We start from the raw sequence: 14,897 nt of genomic DNA, 5'->3' as shown, positions 1-14,897 counted from the left end.
AGGAACATTCTGACGTTCTCCTACTCTAGGAACATTCTGACGTTCTCCTACTCTAGGAACATTCTGACGTTCTCCTACTCTAGGAACATTCTGACGTTCTCCTACTCTAGGAACATTCTGACGTTCTCCTACTCTAGGAACATTCTGACGTTCTCCTACTCTAGGAACATTCTGACGTTCTCCTACTCTAGGAACATTCTGACGTTCTCCTACTCTAGGAACATTCTGACGTTCTCCTACTCTAGGAACATTCTGACGTTCTCCTACTCTAGGAACATTCTGACGTTCTCCTACTCTAGGAACATTCTGATGTTCTCCTACTCTAGGAACATTCTGATGTTCTCCTACTCTAGGAACATTCTGATGTTCTCATACTCTAGGAACATTCTGATGTTCTCATACTCTAGGAACATTCTGATGTTCTCATACTCTAGGAACATTCTGATGTTCTCCTACTCTAGGATCATTCTGATGTTCTCCTACTCTAGGATCACTCTGATTGACTCCTACTCTTTTATCTCCCTCCCTCAGAGCCCAATGTCTCTGTTGGCAGATGACATTACCCCCCCTGCAGAATGCGTTGACCTGTCCTTCCTGGAAGAGGCTCTACTGGGGGGGTCCCCCGAGGGAGGGGGGGAGAGAAGAGGGGAGGGAGAGGAAGTGCAGGAGGAAGAGGAAGTACCGCCCTGTGACATTCTCCAGCAGAGTCTTCAGGAGGCTGACATCACAGAGCACACTATGGCTCAGGAGGCGGGGCTCGTCCAAACAGGGCCTGGGGAGGGCCACACCCTGTCTCTCTACACACCTGGCCCCCCACTCCTCCTCCCTCCTGCTGCAGTGCCGTTCCTCTCCAAAACCATAGCCTTCCCTCACCCCCACCCCCCCACCCCGCAACACAGGGACACCCAGGCTGCGGTGGAGCCTCCCCAACCATCCCTGCTGGCCGTGGGACCAGGCTGCCCCTCCCTGAAGCCTGCTGCTCCCCAGCTGATGGGCCTCCTCCCTGGGAACATCTTCCCTGCACCCCCGCCAGAGACTTCCTTCTCCCTGACCCCTGCGCAGGCCTCCAACACCTCCTTTTCCCTCATCCAGAAGGCAGTTCCTAGCCTGACAGGGCGCCCCCTACTGGCCCCAATCCTCAGATCAGCTGCAGCCCCCGGGATCTTTCTCCAGAGAGGACCCCTGCCCATCCAGCCCAAGCTGCCTATCAGCATCCAACCCCGACTCGTTCAGATCAGCCCTAAGCCTCCTGGCCCTGGTGGGCCTGGTCAGAAACCCTCTCCAGGTCTCACTTTCCTCCCTGGCACGCCCTCGTCAAACATCCTCCTGTCCCCCCCTCCTCCCCAGCCCAAGCCTGCCCAACACCTCACCAAGCCCCATCCCCAGCCTGCCCAACACCTCACTGCCCCCCACCTCACCAAGCCCCAGCCCGTGAGCCTGCAGCTGGTCAACCAGGGAGGAGGCTCCTTCCTGATCCAGCCTCAAGGTCTCTTCCATGGCCAGAATCAGTTCCTTCTGCCTGGCCAATCCCCTGTCACTCTGTCCCAGCTCCCTGGCCAATCCCCTGTCACCCTGTCCCAGCTCCCTGGCCAATCCCCTGTCACCCTGTCCCAGCTTCCTGGCCAATCCCCTGTCACCCTGTCCCAGCTTCCTGCCCAATCCCCTGTCACCCTGTCCCAGCTCCCTGGCCAATCACCTGTCACCCTGTCCCAGCTTCCTGGCTGTTCTGCGCGGCCCCTGTTCACCTCTGGCCACCAGGGAGCAACAGTCCAGTCTGTCCAGGGTATGACACCCTCCATGGGCCACCACCTGGTAGATGGCTCCCAGATCCTGACGGCCGTGCCCCACCACAGACAGCTCAACTTCAGCCCCCACACAGTCTTCAGCACCACCTCAACAGGCCAGCTCTCCCTCCGCCAGGGAACCCTGCTCTCTGGCTCCCTGCAGCTACAGTCAGGGTCGCCTACTGTCTTCCAGATGCCAGCCCAGTTGGCGGGTGCCTACAATCCCCAGGGGTCCCAGGGGCAGGGGGGTCCAGGCCAGCATGCCACCCTGCTCCACAGCCCTGCTCTAGGGAGCCACATCACCCTGATGCAGTGAGTGTGATATAGAGCCTGAGTCCCAATTGGCTCCCTATTCCATGCAGGGCCTAGTGAATGTCTACGCACCCTTTGCACAGTAGTCAAGGGGTTTGTTCATACTTGGTGGAAGAACCTCATTACACCTGTGAATAATTCTGAATAAGATTCTACCATCGATGCACAACTCTTAGGGCAACATATATATCCATTGTTTTTGTCAAAATTGCTCAAAGCACAGTAATTCTGGTTGGGAATCATTGATGGACAGCAATATTAGAACCTTGTCTCTGTTAAAAAAATTTTTTTTTTTAAACATATATTTAAAATCGTCCACTATGTTTACAACAAGGCCCTTAAGTAATACGGTAAAAACATCATGGCAAAGACAATGTTTATGTCTTCAATGGAAAAACTTCAAGTTTCCTTCGTCTTTCGGTACAGCATACTATGGGGATCGTACTCCTGACAAGACCAATACTATGGGGATCGTACTCCTGACAAGGCCAATACTATGGGGATCGTACTCCTGACAAGACCAATACTATGGGGATCGTACTCCTGACAAGACCAATACTATGGGGATCGTACTCCTGACAAGACCAATACTATGGGGATCGTACTCCTGACAAGGCCAATACTATGGGGATCGTACTCCTGACAAGACCGATACTATGGGGATCGTACTCCTGACAAGGGCAATACTATGGGGATCGTACTCCTGACAAGGGCAATACTATGGGGATCGTACTCCTGACAAGGCCAATACTATGGGGATCGTACTCCTGACAAGACTGATACTATGGGGATCGTACTCCTGACAAGACCGATACTATGGGGATCGTACTCCTGACAAGGGCAATACTATGGGGATCGTACTCCTGACAAGGGCAATACTATGGGGATCGTACTCCTGACAAGACTGATACTATGGGGATCGTACTCCTGACAAGGGCAATACTATGGGGATCGTACTCCTGACAAGACCGATACTATGGGGATCGTACTCTGACAAGACAGATACTATGGGGATCGTACTCCTGACAAGGGCAATACTATGGGGATCGTACTCCTGACAAGGGCAATACTATGGGGATCGTACTCCTGACAAGACCAATACTATGGGGATCGTACTCCTGACAAGACCAATACTATGGGGATCGTACTCCTGACAAGACCAATACTATGGGGATCGTACTCCTGACAAGACCAATACTATGGGGATCGTACTCCTGACAAGACCGATACTATGGGGATCGTACTCCTGACAAGGCCAATACTATGGGGATCGTACTCCTGACAAGGGCAATACTATGGGGATCGTACTCCTGACAAGACTGATACTATGGGGATCGTACTCCTGACAAGACCGATACTATGGGGATCGTACTCCTGACAAGACCAATACTATGGGGATCGTACTCCTGACAAGGCCAATACTATGGGGATCGTACGCCTGACAAGGCCAATACTATGGGGATCGTACTCCTGACAAGACCAATACTATGGGGATCGTACTCCTGACAAGGCCAATACTATGGGGATCGTACTCCTGACAAGGCCGATACTATGGGGATCGTACTCCTGACAAGACCGATACTATGGGGATCGTACTCTTGACAAGGCCGATACTATGGGGATCGTACTCCTGACAAGGCCGATACTATGGGGATCGTACTCCTGACAAGGCCGATACTATGGGGATCGTACTCCTGACAAGACCGATACTATGGGGATCGTACTCCTGACAAGGCCGATACTATGGGGATCGTACTCCTGACAAGGCCGATACTATGGGGATCGTACTCCTGACAAGGCCGATACTATGGGGATCGTACTCCTGACAAGACAGATACTATGGGGATCGTACTCCTGACAAGGGCAATACTATGGGGATCGTACTCCTGACAAGGGCAATACTATGGGGATCGTACTCCTGACAAGACCAATACTATGGGGATCGTACTCCTGACAAGACCAATACTATGGGGATCGTACTCCTGACAAGACCAATACTATGGGGATCGTACTCCTGACAAGACCAATACTATGGGGATCGTACTCCTGACAAGACCAATACTATGGGGATCGTACTCCTGACAAGACCAATACTATGGGGATCGTACTCCTGACAAGACCAATACTATGGGGATCGTACTCCTGACAAGGCCAATACTATGGGGATCGTACTCCTGACAAGGCCAATACTATGGGGATCGTACTCCTGACAAGGCCAATACTATGGGGATCGTACTCCTGACAAGGCCAATACTATGGGGATCGTACTCCTGACAAGACCAATACTATGGGGATCGTACTCCTGACAAGGCCAATACTATGGGGATCGTACTCCTGACAAGGCCAATACTATGGGGATCGTACTCCTGACAAGGCCAATACTATGGGGATCGTACTCCTGACAAGGCCAATACTATGGGGATCGTACTCCTGACAGGGCCAATACTATGGGGATCGTACTCCTGACAAGGCCAATACACCCTAACAACTCTACTACTACACCCTTTAACTACACTACTACTACACCCTTTAACTACACTACTACTACACCCTTTAACTACAATACTACACCCTTTAACTACACTACTACTACACCCTTTAACTACACTACTACTACTACTCCCTTTAACCACACTACTACTACACCCTTTAACCACACTGTTACTACACTCTTTAACAACACTACTTCTACACCCTTTAACCACACTACTACTACACCCTTTAACAACACTACTACTACACCCTTTAACCACACTACTACTACACCCTTTAACAACACCACTACTACACCCTTTAACAACACTACTACTACACCCTTTAACAACACTACTACTACACACTTTAACTATAATACTACAACCTTTAACTATAATACTACACCCTTTAACTACACCACTACTACACCCTTTAACTATACGACTACTACACCCTTTAACAACACTACTACTACACCCTTTAACAACACTACTACTACACCCTTTAACAACACTACTACTACACCCTTTAACACCACCACTACTACTACACCTTTTAACTATACTACTACACCCTTTAACTACAATACTACACCCTTTAACACCACCACTACTACTACACCCTTTAACAACACTACTACTACACCCTTTAACACCACCACTACTACTACACCTTTTAACAACACTACTACTACACCCTTTAACCACCCTACTACTACACCTTTTAACCACCCTACTACTACACCTTTTAACAACACTACTACTACACCCTTTAACAACACTACTACTACACCCTTTAACCACACTACTACTACACCTTTTAACAACACTACTACTACACCCTTTAACTACACTACTACTACACCCTTTAACTACAATACTACACCCTTTAACACCACCACTACTACTACACCCTTTAACAACACTACTACTACACCCTTTAACACCACCACTACTACTACACCTTTTAACAACACTACTACTACACCATTTAACAACACTACTACTACACCCTTTAACCACACTACTACTACACCTTTTAACAACACTACTACTACACTATTACTACACCCTTTAACAACACTACTACTACACCCTTTAACAACACTACTACTACACCCTTTAACTACACTACTACTACACCCTTTAACTACAATACTACACCCTTTAACTACAATACTACACCCTTTAACAACACTACTACTACACCCTTTAACTACACTACTACTACACCCTTTAACTACACTACTACTACACCCTTTAACACCACCACTACTACTACACCCTTTAACAACACTACTACTACACCATTTAACAACACTACTACTACACCCTTTAACCACACTACTACTACACCTTTTAACAACACTACTACTACACCCTTTAACTACACTACTACTACACCCTTTAACTACACTACTACTACACCCTTTAACTACAATACTACACCCTTTAACAACACTACTACTACACCCTTTAACTACACTACTACTACACCCTTTAACTACACTACTACTACACCCTTTAACACCACCACTACTACTACACCCTTTAACTACAATACTACACCCTTTAACACCACCACTACTACTACACCCTTTAACAACACTACTACTACACCCTTTAACACCACCACTACTACTACACGCTTTAACTATAATACTACACCCTTTAACTATAATACTACACCCTTTAACTACACGACTACTACACCCTTTAACAACACTACTACTACACCCTTTAACAACACTACTACTACACCCTTTAACAACACTACTACTACACCCTTTAACAACACTACTACTACACCCTTTAACACCACCACTACTACTACACCCTTTAACACCACCACTACTACTACACCTTTTAACTATAATACTACACCCTTTAACTACACGACTACTACACCCTTTAACTACAATACTACACCCTTTAACACCACCACTACTACTACACCCTTTAACAACACTACTACTACACCTTTTAACACCACCACTACTACTACACCTTTTAACAACACTACTACTACACCATTTAACAACACTACTACTACACCCTTTAACCACACTACTACTACACCTTTTAACAACACTACTACTACACTATTACTACACCCTTTAACAACACTACTACTACACCCTTTAACAACACTACTACTACACCCTTTAACTACACTACTACTACACCCTTTAACTACAATACTACACCCTTTAACTACAATACTACACCCTTTAACAACACTACTACTACACCCTTTAACTACACTACTACTACACCCTTTAACTACACTACTACTACACCCTTTAACTACACTACTACTACACCCTTTAACACCACCACTACTACTACACCTTTTAACAACACTACTACTACACCCTTTAACCACCCTACTACTACACCTTTTAACCACCCTACTACTACACCTTTTAACAACACTACTACTACACCCTTTAACAACACTACTACTACACCCTTTAACACCACCACTACTACTACACCTTTTAACAACACTACTACTACACCATTTAACAACACTACTACTACACCCTTTAACCACACTACTACTACACCTTTTAACAACACTACTACTACACTATTACTACACCCTTTAACAACACTACTACTACACCCTTTAACAACACTACTACTACACCCTTTAACTACACTACTACTACACCCTTTAACTACAATACTACACCCTTTAACTACAATACTACACCCTTTAACAACACTACTACTACACCCTTTAACTACACTACTACTACACCCTTTAACTACACTACTACTACACCCTTTAACACCACCACTACTACTACACCCTTTAACTATAATACTACACCCTTTAACTATAATACTACACCCTTTAACTACACCAATACTACACCCTTTAATTACACTAATACTACACCCTTTAACACCACCACTACTACTACACCTTTTAACAACACTACTACTACACCCTTTAACAACACTACTACTACACCCTTTAACCACACTACTACTACACCTTTTAACACCACTACTACTACACTATTACTACACCCTTTAACAACACTACTACTACACCCTTTAACAACACTACTACTACACCATTTAACAACACTACTACTACACCCTTTAACCACACTACTACTACACCCTTTAACCACACTACTACTACACCCTTTAACTACACTATTACTACACCCTTTAACTACACTATTACTACACCCTTTAACCACACTAATATAATAATAATACACTACTACTACACCATTTAACAACATTACTACTACACCCTTTAACCACACCACTACTACACCATTTAACAACACTACTACTACACCCTTTAACCACACTACTACTACACCTTTTAACAACACTACTACTACACCCTTTAACACCACCACTACTACTACACCTTTTAACAACACTACTACTACACCCTTTAACCACACTACTACTACACCCTTTAACCACACTACTACTACACCCTTTAACAACACTACTACTACACCCTTTAACAACACTACTACTATACCCTTTAACAACACTACTACTATACCCTTTAACCACACTACTACTACACCATTTAACAACACTACTACTACACCCTTTAACCACACTACTACTACACCTTTTAACAACACTACGACTACACGCTTTCACTCTGTCTTCCTCAACAGCTCTGGGATGCAGCTCACCTCAACCCACCCAGACAGTCACATGACCTCGATTTCCATCCTCAACACCACCCCTCCTGCTGTAGTACAGGGCCTGCCCTTCACCCCCCAGACCTCCAGACCCCTAGGGGGCGTTACAGATGGACAGATCAGTGTTCAGCAGGCGTCTGTAGTGTTGCTGCCTGACAGAGCTGGCCATGAGGAGAGGAGGGAGCAAGCGGCGTCCCCACACCTGCCTCAGGTGAGAAGTCAACACTTGAGTGATTGATTGATTTATTAATTAATTGGTTGGTTGGCTGGTTGATTACTTGATTTGTTAATTGATTGGTGCTCAGTTAATTTATTGGTTAATTAATATATCCTCCTAAGTCAAATGCTAGGTGGATCTAGTAAACTAGCAAAACAAATGTACACCAGAACATTCTCTAATCAGTTTGTTGTTCCCCTCAGTCGACAAGGCACCTTTTCCAGCAGCATGCCTCTCTCCAACCCTCCACCGTCAGTCTCCAGTCCACTTCTCCCCCTGTAATGGCCCTCCTACAGACCCCGCTGGAGGCCCCACAGGCCCTGGACCCACCTGGTATGCTACCTAAACACCTGCTGGACCCAGCTGGGACGTTACCTAAACACCTGCTGGACCAAGTTGGGACGTTACACAAACACCTGCTGGACCCAGCTGGGACGTTACCCAAACACCTGCTGGACCCAGCTGGGACGTTACCTAAACACCTGCTGAACCCAGTTGGGACGTTACCTAAACACCTGCTGGACCAAGTTGGGACGTTACACAAACACCTGCTGGACCCAGCTGGGACGTTACCCAAACACCTGCTGGACCCAGCTGGGACGTTACCCAAACACCTGCTGAACCCAGTTGGGACGTTACCCAAACACCTGCTGGACCCAGCTGGGACGTTACACAAACACCTGCTGGACCCAGCTGGGACGTTGCCTAAACACCTGCTGAACCCAGTTGGGACGTTACCCAAACACCTGCTGGACCCAGCTGGGACGTTACCCAAACACCTGCTGGACCCAGCTGGGACGTTACCCAAACACCTGCTGGACCCAGCTGGGACGTTACCCAAACACCTGCTGGACCCAGTTGGGACGTTACCCAAACACCTGCTGGACCCAGCTGGGACGTTGCCTAAACACCTGCTGGACCCAGCTGGGACGTTACCCAAACACCTGCTGGACCCAGTTGGGACGTTACCCAAACACCTGCTGGACCCAGCTGGGACGTTACCCAAACACCTGCTGGACCCAGCTGGGACGTTACCCAAACACCTGCTGGACCCAGCTGGGACGTTACCCAAACACCTGCTGAACCCAGCTGGGACGTTACCCAAACACCTGCTGGACCCAGCTGGGACGTTACCCAAACACCTGCTGGACCCAGCTGGGACGTTACCCAAACACCTGCTGGACCCAGCTGGGACGTTACCCAAACACCTGCTGAACCCAGTTGGGACGTTGCCTAAACACTTGCGGGACCAGACGGAGACAGGGACAAAACCAAGGGTGGAGAAGGTTCACAGCCCCACCCAGGCCTTCATCCATCATCTACAACAGGTCAACTAGCCTTTATGCTCTCTGTTGTGACTTTTTGTTGACTTATAGGGGCAATCAGCAGTTGCTCCATCCATTTGTTGAGGTATAAATTAATTATACAGTGGCAAGAAAAAGTATGTGAACCCTTTGGAATTACCTGGATTTTTTGGGGGCATAAAATGGTCATCAGATTTGATCTGATCTTCATCTAAGTCACAACAACAGACAAACATAGTGTGCTTAAACTAATAACACACAAATGTTTGTATTTTTCTTATCTATTTTTATTTTTTATTTATTTATTTTTTACCTTTATTTAACTAGGCAAGTCAGTTAAGAACAACTTATTATTTTCAATGACGGCCTAGGAACAGTGGGTTAACTGCCTGTTCAGGGGCAGAACGACAGATTTTGTACCTTGTCAGCTCGGGGATCTGAACTTGCAACCTTTCGGTTACTAGTCCAATGCTCTAACCATTAGGCTAACCTGCCGCCCCCATCTATATTAAATGCATCATGTAGACATTCATAGTGTAGGTTTGAAAAAGTATGTGAACCCCTAAGCTAATGACTTCTCCAAAAGCTAATTGGAGTCAAGAGTCAGCTAACCTGGAGATGTTGGTTAGAGCTGCCTTGTCCTTTAAAAAACACTCACAAAATTTGAGTTTGTTATTCACCAGAAGCATTGCCTGATGTGAACCATGCTTCGAACAAAAGAGATCTCAGGGCCTGAATTGTTGACTTGCATAAAGCTGGAAAGGGTTACAAAAGTATGTCATTAGCCATGATGTTCATCAGTCCACGGTAAGACAAATTGTAAATGGAGAAAGTTCAGCACTGTTGCTACTCTCCCTAGGAGTGGCCGTCCTGCAAAGATGTCTGCAAGAGCACAATGAGGTTAAGAAGAATCCTAGAGTGTCAGCTAAAGACTTACAGAAATCTCTGGAACATGCTAACATCTCTGTTGATGAGTCTACGATACGTAAAACACTAAACAAGAATGGTGTTCACGGGGGACATGATGGAAGAAGCCACTGCTGTCCTAAAAAAACATTGCTGCAAGTCTGAAGTTTATAAAAGTGCACCTGGATGTTCCACAGCGCTACTGGCAAAATATTCTGTGGGCAGATGAAACTACAGTCAAGTTGTTTGGAAGGAACACACAACACCATGTGTGGAGAAAAAAAGACAACACACCAACATCAAAACCTCATCCCAACTGTAAAGTCTGGTGGAGGGAGCATCATGGTTTGGGGCTGCTTTGCTGCCTCAGGGCCTAGACAGCTTGCTATCGTCGACGGAAAAATGAATTCCCAAGTTTATCAAGACATTTTGCAGCAGAATGTAAGGCTATCCGTCCGCCAATGGAAGCTCAACAGAAGTTGGGTGATGCAACAGGACAACAACCCAAAACACAGAAGTAAATCAACAACAGAACGGCTTCAACAGAGGAATATACGGCTTCTGGAGTGGCCCAGTCAGAGTCCTAACCTCAACCCGATTTGAGATGCTGTAGCAAGACCTCAAGAGAGCAGTTCACACCAGAAATCCCAAGAATATTGCTGAACTGAAACAGTTTTGTAAAGCGAAATGGTCCAAAATTCCTCCTGACCGTTGTGCAGGTCTGATCCGCAACTACAGAAAACATTTTGTTGCGGTTATTGCTGCCAAAGGAGGGTCGACCAGTTATTAAATCCAAGGGTTCACATGCTTTTCCCACCCTGCACTGTGATTGTTTACACGGTGTGTTCAATTAAAGACATGAAAATGTATAATTGTTTGTGTGTTATTAGTTTAAGCAGACTGTGTTTGTCTATTGTTGTGACCTAGATGAAGATCAGATCAAATTTTATGACCAATTTATGCAAAAATCCAGGTACTTCCAAAGGGTTCACATACTTTTTCTTGCCACTGAAAGTATTTAGACCCTTTGCTATGAGACTTGAAACTGAGCTCAGGTGTATCCTGTTTCCACTGATCATCCTTGAGATGTTTCTACAACTTGATCGGAGTCCACCTGTGCTAAATTCAATTAATTGGACATGATTTGGAAAGGCACACACCTGTCTATATAAGGTCCCACAGTTGACAGTACATGTCAGAGCAAAAATCAAGCCATGAAGTCAAAGGAATTGTCCGTAGAGCTCAGAGACAGGATTGTGTCGAGGCACAGATCTGGGGAAGGGTACCAAGACATTTCTGCAGCATTGAAGGTCCCCAAGACCCATTGATTCTTGAAGAATTTAATGTATAAATGCCTCATGAGCTTAGTTCAACTGTCACACCCTACGAGAAGCTTAAAATATAAGCTTGTTTTACTGTTTGTAAATAATGTACACTAACTAACCGTTCAAAAGTTTGGGGTCACTTAGAAATGTCCTTCTTTTTGAAAGAAAAGCAAAAAAATGTTTTTGTCCATTTAAAATAACAACATCAAATTGATCAGAAATACAGTGTAGACATTGTTAATGTTGTAAATGACTATTGTAGCTGGAAACGGTAGATTCTTTCAAAATGGAATATCTACATTGGTTGTACGAAGGCCCATTATCAGCAACCATCACTCCTGTGTTTCAATGGCACGTTGGGTTAGCTAATCCAAGTTTATAATTTTAAAAGACTAATTGATCATTAGAAAACCCTTTTGCAATGATGTTAGCACAGCTGAAAACTGTTCTGATTAAAGGAGCAATAAAACTGGCCTTCTTGAGACTAGTTGAGTATCTGGAGCATCAGCATTTGTGGGTTCGATTACAGGCTCAAAATGGCCAGAAACAAAGGACTTTCTTCTGAAACTTGTTTGTCTATTCTTGTTCTGAGAAATTAAGGCTATTCCATGCGAGAAATTGCCAAGAAACTGAAGATCTCGTACAACACTGTGTACTACTCCCTTCACAGAACAGCACACACTGGCTCTAACCAGAATAGAATGAGGAGTGGGAGGCCCCGGTGCACAACTGAGCAAGAGGACAAGTACATTAGAGTGTCTAGTTTGAGTAACAGACGCATCACAAGTCCTCAACTGGCAGCTTCATTAAATAGTACTGGCAAAACACCAGTCTCAACGTCAACAGTGAAGAAGTGACTCTGGGATGCTGGCCTTCTAGGCAGATTTCCTCTGTCCAGTGGTTGTGTTCTTTTGCCCATCTTAATATTTTATTTTTATTGGCCAGTCTGAGATATGGCTTTTTCTTTGCAACTCTGCCTAGAAGGCCAGCATCCCGGAGTCGCCTCTTCACTGTTGACATTGAGACTGGTGTATTGTGGGTAGTATTTAATGAAGCTGCCAGTAGTACATTGCGCTGTACGAGATCTTCAGTTTCTTGGTAATTTCTCGCATGGAATAGCTTTCATTTCTCAGAACAGGAATAGATTGACGAGTTTCAGAAGAAAGTCCTTTGTTTCTGGCCATTTTGAGCCTGTAATCGAACCCACAAATGCTGATGCTCCAGATACTCAACTAGTTTAAAGAAGGCCAGTTGTATTGCTTCTTTGATCAGGACAACAGTTTTCAGCTGTGCTAACATAATTTCAAAAGGGTTTTCTAATGATCAATTAGTCTTTTAAAATTATCAACTTGGATTAGCTAACGCAACGTGCCATTGGATCACAGGAGTGATGGTTGCTGATAATGGGCCTCTGTACGCCTGCCTTTTCCAGTTACAATAGTCACTTTCAACATTAACAATGTCTACACTGTATTTCTGATCAATTTGATGTTATTTTAAAATGCACAAAAAAAATGTGCTTTTCTTTCAAAAAATACAAATATTTCTAAGTGACCCCAAACTTTTGAACGGCAGTGTACACGTAAACAAACAATGTATGGCCTCAAAACATGGGTAAAACTATAATGTTGATATCATGGATGATCAGTCCTGGCATCCATAGCTCTCGTGGTCCTTCTGTAGCTCAGTTGGTAGAGCATGGCGCTTGTAACGCCAGGGTAGTGGGTTCGATCCCCGGGACCACCCATACGTAGAATGTATGCACACATGACTGTAAGTCGCTTTGGATAAAAGCGTCTGCTAAATGGCATATATTATTATTATTATTATATTTATGAATTTGAGTGGTCACATTTCTCCATCCCCGTCCCTCAGCTTTTTACCCGAAAACAGGGTAGGGTTTGAACTGCTGATTGCCACTCTAAATGTTTATTGAATTAAATGTTGAAGATATTGTCTTGATTTACATAACATAACCTTATTGTTTTCCTTCGTCACACCACAATTTCTACCATAGCAAGCACTTACCCCTCCCAATCCCTCCCCATCACCTGAGGGCCTGGCTGGGACTGTGTCAGTGGAGGATCACACTGTCTCCGCTGTGGCCAGTGAGATGGAGGAGGCCCCTCCACCCATCCAGCCAGCAGTTCTAGGACATGCAGGAGCCCAGTCTGCGATGCCCCTCAGCCCTTGTGTGTTGGTGGCCTATCCAGCTTCACTACACCCAGAGACAAAGGAGACTACTCTGCCATGCCACTCTCCTACCCTGCTATGCCAATCTCCATCTGAGCAGGGTTTAGGGACCACACCCCCGGCTGGGCAGGGCTTATGGACCACACCCCCGAATGGGCAGGGCTTATGGACCACACCCCCGAATGGGCAGGGCTTATGGACCACACCCCCGAATGGGCAGGGCTTAATGAGCACCCCCCCGAATGGGCAGGGCTTAGTGAGAACACTCCGGAATGGGCAGGGCTTAGTGAGCACACCCTTTACTAGGCAGGGCTTAGGGTCCACACCACAACAAGACAGTTTATCTTCCCCACCAAGTGGGGCCACCTCCCTGGGACTGGCTGGGTCTGGATCTGGGTCTGGAAGTGCCGTCCCTCAAACCCAGGCTGCAGTGTTCAGAAGCCCCTCCCCTCTGCCTGTCAGCACCTCCCCCCAGCTCCAGACTGCAGTGTTCAGAAGCCCCTCCCCTCTGCCTGTCAGCACCTCCCCCCAGCTCCAGACTGCAGTGTTCAGAAGCCCCTCCCCTCTGCCTGTCAGCACCTCCCCCCAGCTCCAGACTGCAATGTTCAGAAGCCCCTCCCCTCTGCCTGTCAGAACCTCCCCCCAGCTCCAGACTGCAATGTTCAGAAGCCCCTCCCCTCTGCCTGTCAG

At 46.0% G+C, this 14,897-nt stretch overlaps 1 protein-coding gene across 1 annotated transcript in view; it reads left to right on the top strand.

The window, feature by feature from the left end:
- LOC118368003 (BRD4-interacting chromatin-remodeling complex-associated protein-like) overlaps positions 1-9,816 on the top strand; it is a 31,028-nt gene extending 21,212 nt beyond the window's left edge. Inside the window, exons 6-8 of the mRNA XM_052495840.1 lie at positions 532-2,096; positions 8,236-8,473; positions 8,683-9,816. Coding sequence (XP_052351800.1) covers positions 532-2,096; positions 8,236-8,473; positions 8,683-9,816 — 2,937 coding nt within the window. The remainder of the gene's footprint in view (positions 1-531; positions 2,097-8,235; positions 8,474-8,682) is intronic.
- Positions 9,817-14,897: the final 5,081 nt, after the last annotated feature.

This window comes from Oncorhynchus keta, chromosome 35 (assembly GCF_023373465.1).
Source record: "Oncorhynchus keta strain PuntledgeMale-10-30-2019 chromosome 35, Oket_V2, whole genome shotgun sequence".
Lineage (NCBI taxonomy): Eukaryota > Metazoa > Chordata > Actinopteri > Salmoniformes > Salmonidae > Oncorhynchus > Oncorhynchus keta.
The sequence above is the reverse complement of the archived record's forward strand: the minus strand, read 5'-3'. Positions and strand labels throughout refer to the sequence as shown.